The sequence below is a fragment of the Ambystoma mexicanum genome, chromosome 1q (assembly GCF_040938575.1).
Source record: "Ambystoma mexicanum isolate Mex_15411 chromosome 1q, UKY_AmexF1_1, whole genome shotgun sequence".
NCBI lineage: Eukaryota > Metazoa > Chordata > Amphibia > Caudata > Ambystomatidae > Ambystoma > Ambystoma mexicanum.
Genome location: NC_090922.1, coordinates 1,441,104,270 through 1,441,124,454, shown reverse-complemented (window position 1 = coordinate 1,441,124,454; position 20,185 = coordinate 1,441,104,270). Strand labels below are relative to the sequence as shown.

At 46.2% G+C, this 20,185-nt stretch overlaps 1 protein-coding gene across 2 annotated transcripts in view; it reads right to left on the bottom strand.

The window, feature by feature from the left end:
* The window catches only part of DMAP1 (DNA methyltransferase 1 associated protein 1), a 674,969-nt gene that overhangs the window by 374,965 nt on the left and 279,819 nt on the right, over positions 1-20,185 (bottom strand). For both annotated transcript variants that reach the window (XM_069642317.1, XM_069642318.1), the window contains exon 8: positions 767-838. In XM_069642317.1, coding sequence (XP_069498418.1) covers positions 767-838 — 72 coding nt within the window. The remainder of the gene's footprint in view (positions 1-766; positions 839-20,185) is intronic.

Genomic DNA, 20,185 nt, shown 5'->3' with positions numbered 1-20,185 from the left:
GTGTATGCATGTTAAGGTGCTGGTCCGGCGCAGAGGAGCTGATTTTGGCAGGCGGGGGGAGGAGGGGATAAGGGGTAGTTTGCCCATCCATGATAAAGCAAGCATCTTATGTGGCTAGACTGGAATTTTGGTGGAGCCAGTCTAGGTATTTCTTACTCTACAGAAGGAATGTACTGGTGCTTCCCTTCAATACAGTTAAAATATGTTTTTAGAATGGGTTATACTACAGGGGTGAGCATCTGTGGTGCTCCCTTCTCATCACCTTGCCACTTGATGCATAAAAGGGCCAGAATAGACCACTTTGTGCATTTTGGAAAAGGTACATGTCATGAACCACTACTGTACATTATCAATTTCCATCATCAATTTGATTGCGGAATAGAAGCAAGTGATATTTCTGGAACACCGCCAGCGTTATTTAAGGATTATTATTAAGATAGCACTGGGCCTGGTCCCAACTTGGAATTGGGGAAATTCTGCCAGCGGACACAGTAACTCCCACTAGTGATATTTCTATATGGAACTCCACCCAACTAATGATGCCTGTAATGTGCAAAGTGATATGGCATTTTCTCCATTGTTCCTTTGAGTAGCTGCACCACTTCTGTACATAAATCCAATGAATTTAAGAAACCACATAATTCCAATTAACTACAGGCAAAATTATGGTGTGCCACATGTTAAAAATAGAAATGTGGAAAAGGCAAGAGAATAAAAAAGCCATGTGATATAGATGTGCAGTTTTACTCTTGATAAAGAGACTTACTCTCTGGCTGCGGAGTGTGACACCAGCTGATTTAAAGTCTGGGAACTTGATGCCTGCGGTCTCAGGAACAGCCTGAAAGAGATCAGATGGGGAACGTCAGTGTTTATACATATGCTAGGAGAGCAACAACAGCTGGTCTCCAGATCACTAAAACACATGTACGAATGGAGGAAAATATGCAGCAAACTAATTAAGATAACGTGTGTCAATGCGCTAGAGCAGCATTGCACATGGCCACCACCCCTCCCCAGTCCTACTAGTAAGAAGAGATGGCATGGTCATGGTTAAGCCAATGCCTCTAAACCAGCACACACATTGGGACAGTTATTCCATTCTTTTTTGCATGTCTGGGCTATCAAATCAATCTGCTTGTTCTTGATTGAGTCTACGTAAGTGAAGCGGGTATGTGCAAAAATAAGGACACACTTGTGTAGGCTGACAATAGATTCAAGGTCCCTGGAGCAGCCCTGTCAGTCTTGGGCGTTAGATTTGCAAATCATTTTTAGATGTGCAAGTCCAACTGAAATTGAAGACTGGAACACCTAACAACTACTGGCAAGACAAACACATTGTGTGACAAGGGAAATTCAGAACCAGTCATATCTTTGAGGTGGACGGTGGCAGATGAGAGGGCCCCAATTCACCCCCACTCCCATGTGCCAGCATTATTCTATGCAGACCACTCATCAACAGCCTTACCTCCAATGTCAGCTAATTGACAGTGTCTTTCAGCAGGAGGCAAGGAAAACTAACAAGCTGAAAAACCCAGAGATATCCAACTTGTCGCCAGACCACTGCAGTAATCTGCCGCAGAGAGATGGAGAGCCTTCAACACAAATTGAAGCCGAGATGCTGGTTCACGCACCAGAAGCTGCAGTGATTTGTGACGGGGAGAGAAAGCCCCTCCATACATGTCATACCAAAGGACCTTGCAGAGCTGCTGAGCAACACCGACAAGCTCATACAATAACGCACCCTAGCCCTAAACTACTGTTAGGCAAGATTGTATGCAGTACCCTGTGGTAGACTGCACCAGCCTTGTCCTCTTGGTACTAGTTAACCCAACCTTTGGTATAAGCACGTACTACACAAGTTGGTAGAGTGACTGACCCCTCTAGAGATAAGGCTGGCTGCTCAATGTGAGCTGTAGTGTTGCAACAGAGTTTCATAGTGACAAGGATTCAAATAAACTCTTACACTCAAGGTTTCTTGATTAAACAATTATTTATTAATTTAACAGTCAGTTGAATAAGCCTTCCTTAGAAGGGAGCAAATATGTAACACTTTAAAATATACTTCAAAAATACACACTCAGGTTCAATAAATCAGTACATACCCATTTGGGATGGCACACAGACACTTTTTAAACCCTGAGGTGATAACTAGGACACTGTGGACATTGATATATCACTAGCACATTTGGAGCAATACTGAGTTTGGTGTCAAAAGGAAAATTTGAGGGAAGAAAACCATGGTTAACAAATATTCTTAAGCAGGTAAGTACTTTTGAACCCCACCAATGTAATGTAGATTAGCCCATACCCAGCTACACAAGTTATAGAATCTGTGACTTTTTGGAGGGATAGTTAAAGCACAGTCAGAGGTTAGAAGAGTCTTCCAGTGAGCCAGGACAGCCAATGTCTATTGGGCAAAAGTCTAGGGGAGCTGAAGCACTTCTTGAAGGTAAGTAAATAGTCTTGTACAATGTTTTAGAAATCTTTGTAGAAAATGAAATCACTGTTGGGCCACAAGCTGGGAGGCTTGTGAAGGGCAAAGCTGCAAGCAACTCTGCAACAGGTAACCAAGACAAGTCTCTACTGAGAGCTAGCAAGGCTACACAATAAGAGGAAGGTACCCCTTAGTTTAGAGTACCTTAGGTCTGAAGAAATTAGTTCCAGCTGCCGTCTGTTCCAGTTGTAGTATGGCAGATCCTGTTGTTCCTGGGCCTCAGTCGTGGAGACAAGAGGCAGGGCGTCTGGGGACTCATGCACTACGAATTGAAGGCCGGTGGCCGCAATGGGCAAACTTCAGATCCGCAGCACTTCGCGGTTGCAGCTTCTCGCGAATAGCACCACAGCGGTTCTCCGATACCTTATGGGCTTTCCTCGCTTCTGGGGTCCAGCACTCTTGAGGTGGCTCAGGCTTGGTTAGTCCTGCTTCATGGGAGCCCGGAGGATTTTCCTGTAGCTCGGGTACGACTTAAAAAGAATACACTTGATTCTGGTGTTCCTCTCCCTGGCAATCGGTTTCTGCGGCAGCAATGAAAGTACAGCCAGCTCTGAGAGGATTTCTGTTACGCTCACCTTAGCTCTGCGGGAGTATCTGGGTCCCCCGTGCTGTGTTTATTCTTTTGATGCCTCCTTAGGGAAAACTGCGTCTGGGTTGGGGATCAAGAACACAGGGCAACTGTGAGTGTCTGGTACTTGTGAAGAACTAACCCCTCCCAATCCCCCTGTGAACCTCCCGCTTGTGTGTACGCTCACCTTATGTAATTAAATGGTAGGTCTCCGTCCTGCTCTTTTTCAGCAGGGGCGCAATAGTCCAGCACCAACAGTTACTTCACTGATGGCATCCACGTCCAGGCCTGCTGTGGCGTTGGATAGCTGCTTGCTGCAATTAGGGCATGTGAATAGTCCCAATGCCCTTGCTTTCCCCCCTTGTGTGTTATCCTTCTTAGTAACTTCTTCTGTCTGGTATGCCTTGCTTTACCTTCTTGCTTACTGTCCTTTCCTTGCTTGCTGCCCTTCTTGTGCACTTATGTATGTTTGTTGAATATGCCTTCTCTATTGCTCAATGCTCTTTAGCCTTCTGTTGTCTGTTATGGGTGCTTTTCTTTCTGTTTTGCTTCAGCCTCTTCCCAATTGCAGGCTTAATCTGTTGCACGTTTTGCCTTCACTGATCAGCTGCATGTGCCTTTAAATACCCAATGTCTATTGCCCACATTGTCTCTTAACGCATGTGTTTTACTTTTGCAGGGTCCGGAGTGCCGAAATAGAGCAGGGCTCATGTGCTGACCTGGAGGCTGGGAGCTGCAGAGTGAAGAGTCACAGAGTGCCGGGGGGCGGATCCGGGACGTCGCGGGAGCCGAAGAGTGAAGCCGCTGGCTCGTGTAAATACTGGGAGCACCTGGGGACATCGTGGGAGCCAGAAACAGGTAAGTGGGAACTCAGAGAAGATCGGAGGCCTTAGCGGGAACGTAGTGAGCTGCGAGAGGCCCAGATCTCATTGGGTGCTGCAGATGGCGAGGAATCCCTTGAACCGCGGTGAGCATTCCGTTGCCTTCGGGCAATTCACCGCGAAGCGTGGAATCATGTCTGGGTGTGGCTTATATAGCCAGCCACACCCAGAGACTACACCGCTGCCATGAGTTCCTTTAGACTGCTATCCCTCCATGTTGGGTGGTCAGCCCAGTGTTGAGTAATGCACCTGGTGCCAGGCGCACCATGCCCTGGTCCAGCTGGGTTGTTTCCAGACTCCCCATGTTAAGGTGCATTGTGGAGTTCTGTGAGCCCAATGAGTGGATACTGGGGCACTTGTATGTGATTGGGTTGGATTAGTGGAGGCGGGCTTTGTAGGGGCTGAGGTTGTGACAATTTCCAGATGAGTTCGTCTTGGGGTCGATTGCTTCCACCAACCCAAGGGGAGAAGTCGTCCTTTGCAGGGCTTCTCTAGTCGAGGTGAATTCGGAGCTTCAGCACTGCAGCAGGGTTTCACCGGACAAACCAACGGTGCAGGAGTTGCAGCAAGCGTCTCTTCCAAGTTCTTGTTCGGATTCCTTCGTCCAGTGGTCGTCTCTGCCTTCTGTCCAAAAGACCTCGCCTTTTATAAAGGTTTCTCCCATTCATTTGCAACCTAGCTGTCACTCGCACAGCAGGGTGGCTGTCCTCGGAGGACAGCCAGCCAGCCAATCACCTTTGGGTGCATTCCTGTAACAAAGGAGATTAAGCACAGGGAGTTTCCGGCTCCTCCCTCACTTCATTTCCTGCCAAACACACTGGAGCCAGAGGCGGGCTTCAGCAGTGAACCCCGCCTAAGACAAAATGAACAAAGGGACCAAACCTGGTTTTGCACATAGAGCAAATCTCAAGAAGGATCTTTCCAACAAGAAATGGTGAAAAAAGAAGACCGGGCCATTTTGACAAAATGGGCACACATGGGTCCTTTACTGCAGCTGCAATTGCAGCCCGCAGTAGAAACACACAATGGTAGGAAAAAGTAAACCACTGCCACCAGCCATTAATTGTAGAAAGGTTAACATAAAAATGTTACATGAGAAACTGGACCAAGGCAATACTAAGTAACCCCTCCAGCACCCTATTGTAAGAGTGTGTGCTGGGTCTACAATGTTACAAATGTAAGCAAAGTCAATTTCACTTCACTGCTCTTGGAAACAGTAGTTTAACCAAGAGAGGGTATTTAAACCGTAGGGAAATCTGAAAGACTTCCCTGTGCCACTGCACTGATGGTGCTGTGTGTCACAATGTAATGAGATGATGCCTATGGCGTTTGTCGAGAGAGTGGGAACAAGGGCTCTCTCTCTCCAGGATAAAATTGAAAAGTTCTAAAGTACAGCAAAAGAGCTGGGGGTCTCTAAGGTAGAAGGGAATTAGCACATGTCTGAGCCTTCTCCCCAACCTCATCACTTTCCTAAAAAAAAGCAAGGGGCTGACCCAAACCTACCGACAAACTTTCGCCTTGTGTCTCTCATTCTGTACTACTGTAAAGTGCTTGAAACGTTTGTGTTCAACCATCTTACCAATTTCTTAAACGTCCACAACCTTCGAGATCCCCTACAATCAGGTTTCAGCTCCCGTCACTCCACAGAAACTGCTCTCATGAATGTGTCCAACTTCATCGCTTCTGCTAAGCAAATCAACCAATAGACTGTTCTGCTGCCTTTGACTTTTTTGATAACTCGAATCTCCTTAATATTCTCATTCTTCTTGGGATTTGCGATCAAGCCCTTGCCTGGATTGAATTTTACCTCACACCTCACCAATTCCCGGTCTCCTGGACCAACAACACCGCTCACCTTACTGCTCTAACTGTTGGTGTGCCACAATGTTTGACTTGGGTCCGCTTCTGTTTACACTCTACACCTCTGCTCTTGGAGCACTACTCTCCTCCTTTGGGTTCTCGTACCAACGCTTCGCGGACGACACCCAAATCTTCTTTTTTCCTGAACTCTACTCTGATCCCTCTATCAACATTTAAAACCATTTCACTGACATTAAATATTAGATGGCTTTGCACTCTCTGATGTTAAACTCTACCAAAAAATAGGTGATCTTCTTCCCTGTCAAACGTTCTCTCTCATCTCTTCCTCTGCCTATCCAGTACCCATCTGACATGCTCCCCTACTCTTCTTCAGCTAGAAACCTGGGTGTCATCTATGACCCTTCTCACACCTTCTCTACTTTCATCTCCAAAACTGTAACAGCAGCTCGCCACAACCGCCTAAATATTTTTAAAAAATCAGGCACCTCCTTCCTTTCAACACCGCTAAGCATCTCTTAACCACTCTGGTCTTCTCTGAACTGGACTATTGTTCCAGCATCCACCTATGCTTTCTGCCCTCGCGACAAGATCATTAACTTTGCTACCCGGACTCTCTTTGAACTCCCTCACTTCACACCTACCTTCCTCATCCCGTCACAAGACTGGATGGCTGACGATGCAAAACGGGGCCAGATTAAAATGTCTTCTCCTGGTTCACAAATCTATCCACGTTAAGGCACCACTGTATCTATTCTCTTCTTTCAAACTCTACAAGCCTTCTCATAATTTCCACTCTGCCTCCTTGACTACTCTTCTGGCTCTTCGCTCTCCCAGTGCTTCCTCTCGCTTCCGATCTTTCTCTCTTCTTGCTTCACTTGCATGGAATTCCCTTCCCCCGGTCATCCAAGGAAAAGTCCACACGGATTTATTCAAAACCAAACTAAAAGCCTACTTCCTCGCCTCAAAGTTACCCTCTTAACATACCGCTCCTTTGCCAGCTAACTAACATTTTTCCCTCGCCTCTAACCCGCCTCTGTCCCCCTTCACTTCCTCTGCCTACACGCTACCACTTCACCCATCATGGTCACATCCCGTGCACAGCTGGTCATACCGCCTACCTGCACTTAAAAATGTTCAATGTTTTTATTTGCTTGCAGCGATTGCTCCATTTGCTAACTACCACAACCTTGGCAGAATGTCCCTCAAACTCACCCCATTGTAAGAAGCTAACTGCTTCCCATTAAATATGATTTCTTATCGATTGTACATTCTTTTGTGATCATAAGAACATTGTTTCTCCTGTATACAAACATTAAAATAAAATAAAAAGTCCGGAAACCCTGCCTAACAGAAGTGTCCTGTAGAACAAAACAGACCACACCAACAACAGATACAAATAACAAAAGATGGGGGGCACGAGGCAATGACACAAAAATAAAAAGATGTGTGGCAAGGTCAAGGTCTTGACCTGGTCAAGGGGGAGCAGGGACCTCTCTAAAAGGATGGTAGGCAGCCTGGCAGGAAGTATGCCAGAACTGACCCCCCCCCTCAAAGGGTGGGTGAGGGAGTTGGGGGTGGGGGATGGCACTGTCCATGAACCCACCCCAACTCCCCCCCTACCCCCCAATCACCTTGGCTTGGGTTCACCAGATATTGGTACCGTTGTCTTTTACGCCGTGCCTACATGCCTTTTTTCTGCCAAGAGATATTTTTTCATTCCTTTTTTTCAACAGCAGTCCATGCCAAACAAAAGATGGATGTCGGCTCCAAGTCTCACTCCACCGACGACCACAACTGCAACCACAATGAGGCAACCTTCACTGGACACAGGAAGATGCCAAGCACTGACAGCCTTGAGCCAGAGAAAAAGCTAGCCTGGGGAAAGAGGTTGGTGCCAATCATGGTCTTTGAAACTGTGTGCCAGCCAGAGGGGAAAGCACAGTGGCACATTGGCTGAACAGAATAAGTGACCTTAGGGACTAATGGGAAGAAGGTCTATAGTCAAACAGAAAGGTGTATAAAAGCCCCCAAACCAGAGCAAACAATGAGGGCTGTTCGGGTGAGGTTGGAAGGAAAGAAGGGGACTGAGGGACTAGGCGAGAATGAGTGGAACGTGAAACAGAATGATGCTGAGGCATTTGTGGGAGTGTTGGATAAAAGTGCAGGTAAGGTGTGGAAGAGAGAGTGTTGCTACGCTTGAGAGACTCTAGTGATAGTTGAGTGGGTGTTAGAGTGTGTGAGGATAGAAGGGAGTGGGAGACAGTGTGCAAGTAGGAGGAGGGGAGAATGTAGATAGTGGAGGGTGAAAGTGGGGTAGAGTGGGAGAAGTAGAAGGATAGAGGCGTTTTCTAGGAGTGAGAAAGTAGGTGTAGTAGGGGAGGTTAGAGGATAGGACAGGTGGGAGGAAGTGGCAGCAGGAGGGATGAGAGAGGAAGAAGAAAGGGGGAAGATCTGAAGGGGGAAAGAGAAAGAGGAGCGAACAGCGTGGAGGAGAGAGGAGAAAAAGTGGTTGTGTAGAGGGAGTGGTTAAATAAATCGGAGGGGGGACTTAGGAAGGAAGTGAGAGAGAGAGCGAGACAGAGAAAACACCATTTCGACATCATTAAATCCCCACCTGGGAAACCATCAGAACAGGGAACCATTAAGAAGTCCCGGGAGGAGTACGGTAGATACTGGAAGATCATGTTATCCCTAGCCAGTAGGGGTTACCTGTCCATATTTTATTTCCATGCTGGGGAGTAGATATGCCTAGGCTAGGGTTGAGCGAGCCCAGGGAAGGATAAGGCTGAGACAAATGACGGCCCTCCCACACCACCCTGGGTTGCCATCATCACCAAGTCAGCCAAGCTCCTGCAAGCTATTAACAGGAGCAATAATTCACCACCAGAGGCCGCATCTCTAGTCCATAACGTTGCCAGCAGAAGTTGTTTATTGTACAAGGACACAGATCTCTTGAGCTCCAGCCTCTCCATTCCCGCTAAGAACGGTCCAAGGTGCTGAAGTGCCAAAATGTGGCACATTGCCTCAAATGTTGGCTGCAAGGCACTCCCATACTGCGGACGTCGTCATGGGCAGAGGCGCTGCATGCTCGAACAATGCCTCAGCTGCCAGGTACCCAAGGACAATGAGGCACAAGCAGCTGTGTGCACTAGCAATCCGCGGGCCAACAACACCAGCCCAAATGCCTCCGCCAGCTCATCCTCCCTGGACAGGCCACCTCCCATGGCTACAGCAATCTCTTTCCCAGTCATACCTGGAACGTCCGCACCCGCTCCATGCCTGTTGTCATCAGTGTCTGATGCAGCAGAGTCCCTGCATGTGGTTGAAACAGAAGAGGTGGAAAACAAAATGTGACAAGCAACTGAGCCACAAAAATAACAGGCTTTAGTTTCAGCTCACATGAAATATTAGTGTTGGTGCACAATTGTACCAACGCAATTGGATACAAAGTGTGTGCATGTTGGTGCTTGCATGTGCCCAGGGCCTATGCTTGTGCGTTTCTGTTGGTGGGTGTGTATTTCTCTGCATACGGAGGAAGGAAGCAAAGGGGTCGCTTTCTATTGATTCCCGTTTTACTGAGTGCAGCAGAAGCTGCCTGGCAGAGTGGTACTTTGCATGCAGCAGGTAGCATTCTGCAGCAACTGGACTGACTCTTAGTCAATGAAAGACCGACTGCTGCAGGCCATCACTTACAGACACCCGGAAGCTGTGCATTTGCAAATCTGGGAACGCTTCCATAGCAGACGTCTAATGAGGGGAACAGGATTTGGAATCTGCAAGTGATGTGAATACAAAGCATCCCTTTTTCAGTCCCAGGTCTGATGAAAAGGTATTTAAGACTGAAGGAGGACATGCCATACTAAGGTCACACAAACATCCTGGCCGAGAAGCCACTCATATGGGTTAAAATACATTAACAAATGTATAGGTGGACCTGTTTTCTTTGTTCTTAAGCAACAAGTTATTTGCCATATTTCTGTCATTATCAGCAACTCGCTGGTACAGACTAGTTGGCAAGTTAATGTACATGGCATGAGCCTTTCCTCTCGCTCCATCCTTCCCGCCAGAAAGCAAACGTGCAGCAGGTTACAGGCTGAAAGACTGCACCCAAGGACATGGTGCCGAAATCTCACCCCTGGGAAGCGAAAGGAACCGGAGGCGCCTGGGGTATGGGCGGGAAAGGGGTATCAGGCAAGAAGATAAAGTGCCTAGTGAGGAGGGGGGCTGCCACGACAGAGTGGTATGGGTACAGGGAAGAGGAGATTTAAAGGGGATGCCACAAAATGTAAACTCATTTAGGAGGCGAGTAGGCAGAGTGGGCGTGGAGCAGAACAATTTGGGGGAGTTCATTAAAAAAAAGTCTGCCATGTTAAATGCCCATGTGAATTATTTTGACAAGGAGCCGGTTTTTCAGTGTTAAACATAAAGGCATAGTAAATGCACATTTCATTGATGTGTAGCATGCAATGCAGATGCATGTTTCATTACCAGTAGGGTTGGGTGTGGAAAACAGATAACGAAATTACAGATACCCGATTAAATGGAGCAAGCCCCTTCTGACCAGCCAGCAAAGTGTGCTAGAACGCCTCAACAAACAGTGATCCATGAGAACCTGTTAGAACGATTGGATGTGAAGGCGAGGGTTCCATGTGTCAATATCCCCGCAAAAATATCATTTTGCGGCAATATTAAGGAATGGAACCTGCGTGGGACACCCCCGCAACACTGCATTATTTTTAAAAGAGCAGGGGACACATCTGCAATCCCTGCTCCCAAAAACCCCAAAAATTATCCCCCCAAAAAATATCGTCTATGGCCGTTCCAGAGGGGCCAAAAAGATTCATAGGCCTTCAGAATTCTGATAGAGAGGCCGGCAGTATTTGGAGGGTGTATGTGTTGGTAATCATCCATTGCAAAGCGAGGTCTAGCACAGGTGGCGATATGGCAAACCATCTGTAAAGGCAGGTACAGCACATTCCAACCCGATGTGGAGCCATCTAGACGAAGGAGGGATGCAGAAATCTCCCAACCAATTCAGAACTATTCAGAAAAACCAGGAATTGGACCATTGAAATTAATTCAGAACCAGGAAATCGAATGCGAGGTACTGCACAAATCAAACTAACTCAGAAGCAGCTCAGAGAGGCTGGGTACAGCACATGCTATGCAATGGAAGATGGGACTGTCCACAGCTGGTAGCATTTCAAACCATGAAGGGGTGGAGGGTCTAGCATATGTAATAGAATTTCACAATATCCATGAGAAGGAGCCAGACCACAAACCTCCAGATTAATGGATGAATTGAGGACAAGCAAAGGTCACACAAGTCAAGCATATAAGAGAAAGTGGGACATATCAAAGAACATAGCTGTTCAGATGGGGAGGGGCAGGGAAACAACACACTGTGGTCAAGGAACAGCGGAACACACAAGACCAAGGTATAGTTCAACACTGTTATTGACGTTTTAGGATGAATAGGTAGCCATGTGCAACTTTTTTCTCTCCAGACGTTTTTGACTAAAACCCCCATCATGCTTAGTCGGCATAATCAATGGGGAGGGATCATGGGAGTCCAAAATATCTAGACAGCCGTAGGTTGCACAATCTAGTTCTAGGGGAATCTATAATGGATGTTGTCATGGGGCCAGGATTTGTCGAATAGCCTAACTATGGGAATACTGATGTTACCTGAGGTTTGTAACAGATTTAAAGATACAGCACACTCCAGACCAGGACTCTTTCCACTGGTGAGGGATGTGGCACACAATAAAAAGGCTTTTAATTTATTGAATTTGGATTCTGCTTTGAGAAGGCACCCAACCAGTCTCAGACATCCCTTGACAAACACCCTGTGTCGCAATGGACCATGTACCAGACCAGTGTGTAATAATACAATATTTATTTATTTTTAAATTCAAAATCAAAGGTAGGGCAGCAATCACCAGTGTCGTGATAATATACAGCAAAATGTTATGATACACTTAATATAACTTTCTGACATTTGACACAGAAGACGTGGAAGCAAAGTCATTTTTTGGACATATTTATAGATGGCACAACTATTAAGCACTCCCCCTACAACAATCCCCCAAACACCTGCTGACTAGGTTATGTGTGGGTGGAAAGGAGTCCCAAATAAGAGGGAAAAATCAGTATGGAAATTCGACCTACCACCCCAGAATGGGAGGCCAAAATGAAATGAAAAACCCTTGAAAAATGAGCAAAATGGCACTCGGAAATCACTGGATAATTAGAGGTCAGTTTACATGTGTGGTAGAATGGATAGGACATGAATTTGTGTGGCTGTAGTGAAAGGCAAAAAGCTTACAAACTACTACGCAGGGAACTACAACAACATGGAAACGGGTCAGAAAATCGACTTTGGGAAGGAAAGCAATGCAGTAAAATCACACGTGGTAGAATTGCAATTTCTTCTTTTTTCACAGATTTAAACAAGCAAACAGATAAGGAAATGAGCTGAACAGTCAAATCGAAAATCGTTTTTTCTGATGGGGTCCCAAGGCACATAACAGGTAAGATACTAAAGTGAAAGGATGACTTTTTATGGGGTGGCTACAGGAAAGTAAAATCGGATTTTATAATGAAAACAATTTCACAGGCATACTCGGTTTTGTTAACAGAAATGATTTGTTCTACTGAGGCTGTATTTTAGTGACTAGATCATTAAAGAAAGACATGGCACACAAGGAGGTTAATTTGCAATTTTAACCAGTTTGCGCCGTGTTCCTCTTTATATTGGAATTCATTACTTTATCTAAAAATGGAACTAAGGAATTACAGATTGCTGAAATGATTTGAAAAGAGTTACATTAACAGATGGAGACTAACACGGATTCTTATAAGGACAGGATAAACAGAGAATGCTGACAATTTGAGGAGATTACTAGGGTTTCTTATAGGATTTGGTCAGAATGCTAGATAACAGAGGGTTGTGTTTGCAGTGTTTGGCACTGGGGAGGGTGATGCTTACAAAATGCACTGGAGTTCGGTTATTGGGAGAGCTGGTTCTGAAGTCTCTCTGGAAAGCGAGGCCAGGGTCTGGTCACTGGGCAGCGGCTGGGATCTCCTTTATGGAAACAGCTGAGCAAAAGCGGTCGGGTCTCTGGATTCTTCCAAAGGAAATCAGTGGCCTCACCTCGTTTCTCCCCTAGATTAGTGGTTCTGCCTGGATCTAGATCAGGTTAGTGTTGCGCTCACCTGGTCTCTGCGGAGGCGTTGGGGCATAGTTGCAGCCCTCCCAGGAACTTGAATCACCCCCTTCAGGCCTTTCCCTTAGTAGAACAGCGGTGAACGGTGGTAGGTGGTGATACTGCTCCTGTGAATTATGGAAGATCAGCTCTCTGTCCTGCTACTTCTGGCAGAGGCACGTCGAATGGGATCTAGTTCCTTCACTGATCCCTGATAAGGATTAGTCCAGTTGCGACTATGCTTCTCCTTATGATTGGTAAGTCTTTCTTGAGCTCTTGTGATGCTGTTCGTTCTGTTTAATGTCTTTATATGTTGCTCCTATTTATGCCCGCAATAATGTCTCTCCTGTTTTCTTCCCTTAGATGGAAATGCAGCCTCAATGCAGCTGTGAGACGCGAGACGCGGCAGGATGGAAGATGGATGCTACCGCAATTCTCGACAGCAGGTAAGTGATGGTTTAAGGAAAAGCACGATGTATGGCGAAGCGCAACCTAAAACTACCTTTTTCTCGATATCTAACCTGGTCTTCTGTTTTTCCTTGCAGGCGCTGCTGTCGACGATGGAGCGTGGCGTGCTGCTGTGCCAAGATGAAGATTTCGGTGTTCCGAACACTGTAAAGATGAATACTTGGTTTGCCGACGAGATGTACAGGTAAGAACAGCTTCCCCCAGTTGGTAAGTATGCTGGCAGGTAGGAGGATGTCCAGGAAGCAGAATCTTCAAAGGCAAGTCTGACCTCAGGCGACGGTGAGCGTTACATGCTGCTTGCAAGTCCAAAATAACACAAAGCGTCTGTCTTGAGGATCGGGGGAGCTTATATAGCTGAGATCGTGGGCACGCCCATTAGGGCCGGCTTACCAGCCAGACCCTGCCACTCCTAGAGAGTGAGCATGTGCGAAGGCAATCCATTAGCAGCCACACCCAAGAATACACTTGGGGCTGCTTAATGGATGGAATGTTCAAGGTTAATGCATCTGAAGTGCTATGTCCACAATAAAAGCTTTTTGCTGTTAAATGGAGGTTCTGGTTTACTTTTGTTCATGGGCCTGGTGCCAATGGCGCCAGGAGAGTGTCCACCCAGGTCTCCTGTGCATGCGACCCCTGCATGCCTGTGCCCCTGACTTCATGACCATGACAGATGGGTAGTTCTGGATCAGTGGTTCTGCCTGGATCTGGATCAGTTACCTCTGGATCTGGTTCTTGGGTCTTGGAGTCTTGCAGGGTGAATTTTGAATGTCTGGATTTTTTGATCGTCTGGATTCTTGAGTGTCCTGAATCTCCCTATGCCTCCTTATATAGGCAGGATGACAGAGGATTTTTACAATGTGGGCAGAAGTAATATGAACGTACCCCTTGGAGGGGATAGGTCAGGCTATGTGTTTCATCACCTCCCTGTGGGTGAATTGGTTCCAAGAAAGTGACATAGTGTGGGTCTTTTATGATTGGCTTTGTTTCTACCAAAATAAGTTATGGAACAAAACCCTTATATTTACAAATGTCACCATTATAAAAATCAGATAGGCAAATCCCATATTTCACATGGAATATGGTGGTTCAAATGCCCAGTTAGTGTGATGCTGCTTCGCCCTTTTGGCACCCTTTCGCAATTTCTCATGGAAAACATTTTATCTAAAATTCTACAAATAGCTACACACAAGTCGAACAGTGTCTGACATATTTCCCTCTAGTTTCATATCTGTGCCATTTACGCTTTCCCCAGAAATGCCTTTTTACTGCAATTCACGCCCACCACATGTCAGGAAGACCCACATGGTCTTATTTTACTTCTGCAAAAATTACATTAAAACGGTCATATTTCACATTACTGCTTCTTTGGATTACTGAAATAAATATCTTCATGTAAAAAGTATTTTAAATCAAATGGGCTGGATTTGTCCCCAAATGTGTGCAGTCTTTCCAACCTCCCACCCAAATGTTTTGCCCTGGTCAGCTTGCACAGGGGTTGCCATGACACCCCATTTAAAGCCTCCAGTTTGAATGGGAGGGAACTCGCACTTCTTTGTGAAGTGCTAATTCCCCTTGGTCCATTGTCCCTTGCTGGGGAAATGTCGGCCAGTCTGACGAGGTAGCACATTTCCACACCTTGGCCCTTTCACATTTGTAAAGGGGCTTTCTTTCCCCAAGGGGGTTGGATTTCTTTGAAGTGCCTGCCTTGCCAAACTGAATCTGGAGTCTTCAAACATTTTCTTTCTTTTTCTCTCTTTCTTCCCCAGAACCAAAGTCCTTTTGTAAATAATATAATACACATTTAAACCACCCCAGTCCCACACATATACTGTTTCTGTGCGAATATTGGTATGATTTCACATTTAGCTTTCAAAGGAACAGTTTTCTTTCATTTTCCAAAGCAGATTTCACACGCGTGTTTATTTCAGTTCATTTTGAAATTCCCAAATGCGGTTTCTGTAGCACACATTTTCTTTGGCATTAACTTCTGAAAGCTTTTTATAGCTCTAGTCAGTTTCTGCGCACAGGGATATGCTTGGCAAATGGGTTCTTTGAAACGGACACATAACAAGTGAGAGAGAGCTTCTTTTGGAGTAATTTGCGCGAGTTAACTTGTTTCCAGTAAATTCAAGCCATGTTTCAGTAGAAATCCGAATTCTTGGCCTTTCAAGTGGTTTCCTAGAACATCAGCTGCTCTGGAAATGCTTTTGCCTCACCTCTTGCTACTCAGTAGAAATTAAACATGCCAGGAAGGGTTTCCTTAAAGGGCACAATCTGTGTAAAATGAATCTAGAGCAAATTTCAAAGCCGCCTTGGGAGACATGTGTGCAGTTTTAGTATTCAGCATGACAGCCCAGAAAAAGGTGATGCCTTTCTGAGCAGAGGTTATTTTTAGCTTGATGTAGATGAAATAAGCAAATGCAGCCATCCTTTGTTGTGGCAGTGTTGAAGCTTGCCACCCCTGCACCAGGGAAAGAAGGCACAACTGATATTGGGGTGTGAAATGGGGAAATGTGTTTTTTGTGGTAGGGGGGTTTCTGTTGGGGCTGGCAAATGTACCCCACAGGTTCCCCTTCCTAAAGTCCCTCAACAGTCCCAATTACAGGTTATAGCTACTGACTCGCCTATTGATAACTCTTCTTGGGATATTGTGTCCTACTCGCTTCTTATTAGGCCAGCTAAGATAGATACCATTCCTAAAGTACTGTGAAACTCAAAGGCCATAGTAATGCCAGTTAATCCAGAATATGCTCATCACTGGCCCATACAGCCTTAAAAGGAATGGTATTACAACTATTTTCTAAAAATGCCTTTGTGAAGTTGTTCAACCCTGCCAAAACGATTGCTTTTTTTTTCAACATTTATTCCTTGTGGAAGAACTCCCAAATCTCCCTACAAACTGATATTTTCATCCTTTTTTGAATTACTACTATTAATGCCTGAATGCTTTCAAATGCAGCATCTGACACAAGTGGCAACCACCATTCCTTGGATAGAACCGCCAAGCACCTTATGGAGGTGGCATTTAATCATTTTATGTTTTATCAAGATGACTTGCTTAATGTGATTTTAAGAATAACATACTTTTTTCTGTAACTTTGAACTCTCACTGTCCTGCATCGTTGTCCTGCAGTCAATGGACATCATAAGTGTTTCGTGGACTGGCCATTCCCCGACCGGGCCTCCCTGCTACAATGGGCACTGTCCTAAGTTGGAGCTTGGGACTGCAGTGTTTTAGCTTGCATCCCTGAAACATCACCACCTGCATTAGCTGTGCTCTATCCTGAAGAAGGGCCTGCCTGCAGCCTGTGTTCTACTGTTATTTCCAGCCATAACTGCTGATCCGCCGACCAGGATTTGTTTGCTACTTCTCTTCGTCTGCTGTGTCCCGGATCCCTCATCACAGGAGCCACAATGGCCACGATCCTAAATTTTCTGGCCCGTCCATTTGCTTGACTGCTGGAAGCTTGACCCGCTTACTTGATGCCAGACCTAAATCGGACACAGGCTTCAGCCACTGTGCCAGGGGAATCCTGTATCTCCACCCATGGGATCAGTGAGAGAACTAAATGACCCCAGCAATTAGGAGTACCTCAAGGCATGGGTGCTTTGAAAATTATCCTTGAGGGTGCAAGTGTATACACACCATTCTTTGCACCCCCTTTACCCTATTGGGATTGCATGTGTTTAATGTCTGCTCCCTAGCACTATCCTTTCCTTCTGATGGAGCCTTCCGCCGAAGATCCCCACGTCCTCCCTGCCCATATCGTAGTGTTGTAGAATTTTAAGAGTAACATTCATTTTGTGACAAAACCCTTTTTTAAAGTGCTTTTAAACTGCATTTTACATACCCTTTGACTCAAGCTAACACTTGTACATGTGAACTTTGAGACTTACTACCCAACTATCCAGCCACTCCCCTGTGGTAAACTCTTTGAAACTCGAACTACTTATCTGTTAGGGATGAACTGCTTATGTTAGGGGTCTGCTTATGATTAGTAAAACACAGTGTATTTGTAACGCTCACCTGGTTCCCACGGAGGCGCGGCGTCGAAGGCGCAGAACTCTGAAGATGGACAGGAAGGGCCCCTCTATTCTGGCTTCCCTGGCTCGTTGGATACCCTCCTTAGGGTTTGGAAGGATGAGCTCTCCATCCTGCTTCTGATGCAGGGGCACGTTGAAACCCAATTACTTCACTGGATTGAGGATTGATGGGAGTTCAGGTAAGCTTGACTGTTCAGGTAAGGCGCTGTAAAAGTTCTGTTCAAAAGTTCAAGCTTAATAATAATGTTTGTTGTCTAATTGCAGCAAGCGCTAATGCTTATGTCTTTTTCCCCTTATGGGCCGGGGTTCGGAGTGCCGGAGATATGGCGCCGACCCGAAGTGAAACAGTTCTGGATGAGCGCTCAGGTAATGTCTTTGCATTCGCTCATTCAATGTCTTTGTCTTTTTTCCCCCATAGGGGCCGGGGTCCGGAGATGCCAGGAAGCGGCAGGACCCGAAATGCAGTGGGAATAATCCAACAGGTAAGACTTAAAAGGAAACTGAGCTTTCCTTATTCCTTTTCTCCCTCTCACCTTTGTTCTTGTCTTTTTTCCTCTAGGCGCCGGGGCGTAGCTGAATCCGGAAGATCGCTGCTGAAGATGGAAGCGCCTTGCAAAGGTGAGTAAAATGCAGCGCTGCAGCGATCGAAACGAAATGCCTTTAAAATGATGTCTTCCTTTTCAGGGCCGTTGGAGAAATGACTCCGGGATGCAGATTTAGCAGGTAAGGGCTTTTCTTCTCCTATTCTCTTCCTTTCTCCCCTTGCAGGTGTTCCAGGGTGCTGGCAGGCGTGGCTGAAGTCAGGATGCAGGAGCTGACACGGTGAGCGTCCAGCTGCTAGGTGCAGAACAACGCGAAGCATGTGTGGCTGTTCGGGTGGGGTTTAAATAGCCTTGGAAGACGTTCCTGGTATGTATCCTTCCACCAATCAGGTATGTATCCTTCCCCGACCACACCCAGGTGGTGAAGTAGTCCTACAGGTTAAGTAGTCCCATTCAGGCCTCAAGAGGGCCTGGATGAAGCAGCAAGGTCTGCATCAGGTAAGTGTGCACCCAAGCACTTAAACACATATCCTCTTCTATGAGCCTGGCGCCTAAGGCGCCAGGACTGGGGTCCGCTATGAGCCTGGCGCCTAAGGCGCCAGGACTGAGTCCAAAGGGCCCCGACTTGGGCCCGCTGAGACTTCCCTGGGGAAAATGATGTCTGCCTCTGGAGTTGCTGGGCCCGGCCTGGCTCCTTAGAGGTAGGCATCATGACAGTACCCCCCCTCAAGGCCCCTCCCAAGGTCTTTTCCTCCGGGGGTTTTGGTTTGTGCGGGAATCTTCGATGGAATCTTTGAATTAATCGTGGTGCGTGAACATAGTTACTGGGTTCCCAAGATCTTTCCTGAGGTCCATATCCTTTCCAATCAACAAGATAGAAGAGTTTCGACTTAACTATCTTGGAATCTAAAATGTCTTTCACTTCGAATTCTAATTCTCCATCAATTTGGACAGGGCCTGGGGGCTCAGACAGTCTGGTTCCAGGTTGTACTGGTTTTAGAAGAGATGCGTGAAAAACGGGATGAATCCGCATGTTGGATGGTAAATCGAGTTTAAAGGCCACTGGGTTGATAATAGCTTTGATGGGGTAAGGCCCAATGAATCTGGGATTAAAAGTTCGCTGACCCTTGAGGGGTAGATGTTTAGTTGCTAGCCATACCTGATCTCCTACTTGGTAAGGAGGAGTTTTACTTCGGTGCAAATCAGCGTTTTCTTTATACTTTTTCTTGGCTTGCTGTAAGTGGGTTGTAGCTCCTTTGAAGGCTTGGGTTATTGTGGAATGTAGGTGATTTACTGCAGGCATCTCCAGGGTCAGAGGTGGATCTAGGTCAGAGGTCCGAGGATGGTGACCATACAGGGTATAAAAAGGAGTCTGTCCGGTTCCAGAATGCACTGAATTGTTGTATGCATATTCTGCAATCCAAAGGATGTCCTTCCAATTCAACTCGGATTGGTGTAACATGCACCGCAGATATTGCTCGAGAGTCTGATTGGTTCTCTCGGTTTGTCCGTCGGTCTGGGGGTGGTGGCTGGTGGATAACCGCACGTCTATTTGTGCTAGTTGGCAACATTTCTTCCAAAAGTGGGAGATAAATTGACTTCCACGGTCTGAGACTAATATGGAAGAGAAACCCTGTAACCGCACTATATTTTCCATAAATTCCTTGGCCAAGGTGGAAGCTGATGGCAATCCTTTTAAAGGGATAAAATGGGCCATTTTGGAGAATAGATCCACTATTACGAGAATCGTGTTGTAACCACCACAAGGAGGCAGGTCAGTTATAAAGTCCATTGACAAGGTGTGCCAAGGTGCTGGTGGAATGTCCAAAGGTTGAAGTAGGCCGGCTGGCCTTTTCTTTTGACTCTTATTTTGGGCACAGATTCCGCAAGACATCACAAATGACTTTATGTCTTTTCTCCAAGAAGGCCACCAGAAGTGGCGTTTGATCTTTTCTTCTGTTTTCGCGATACCGGGGTGTCCTTCCATTAATGATTCATGATGACGGGTAATGACAAGTTCCTGCAATTCTTTACTTGGCCGAAATAACCGCTTTGGAAGTAGGGTAAATCATCCTTAACGGTGTAATGAGGACCCTTTTGACTCCATTCCAGTAAGGCAGAAGAGTCAAAAAGCTGTTTTACTTGAGCTTGGATGTCCT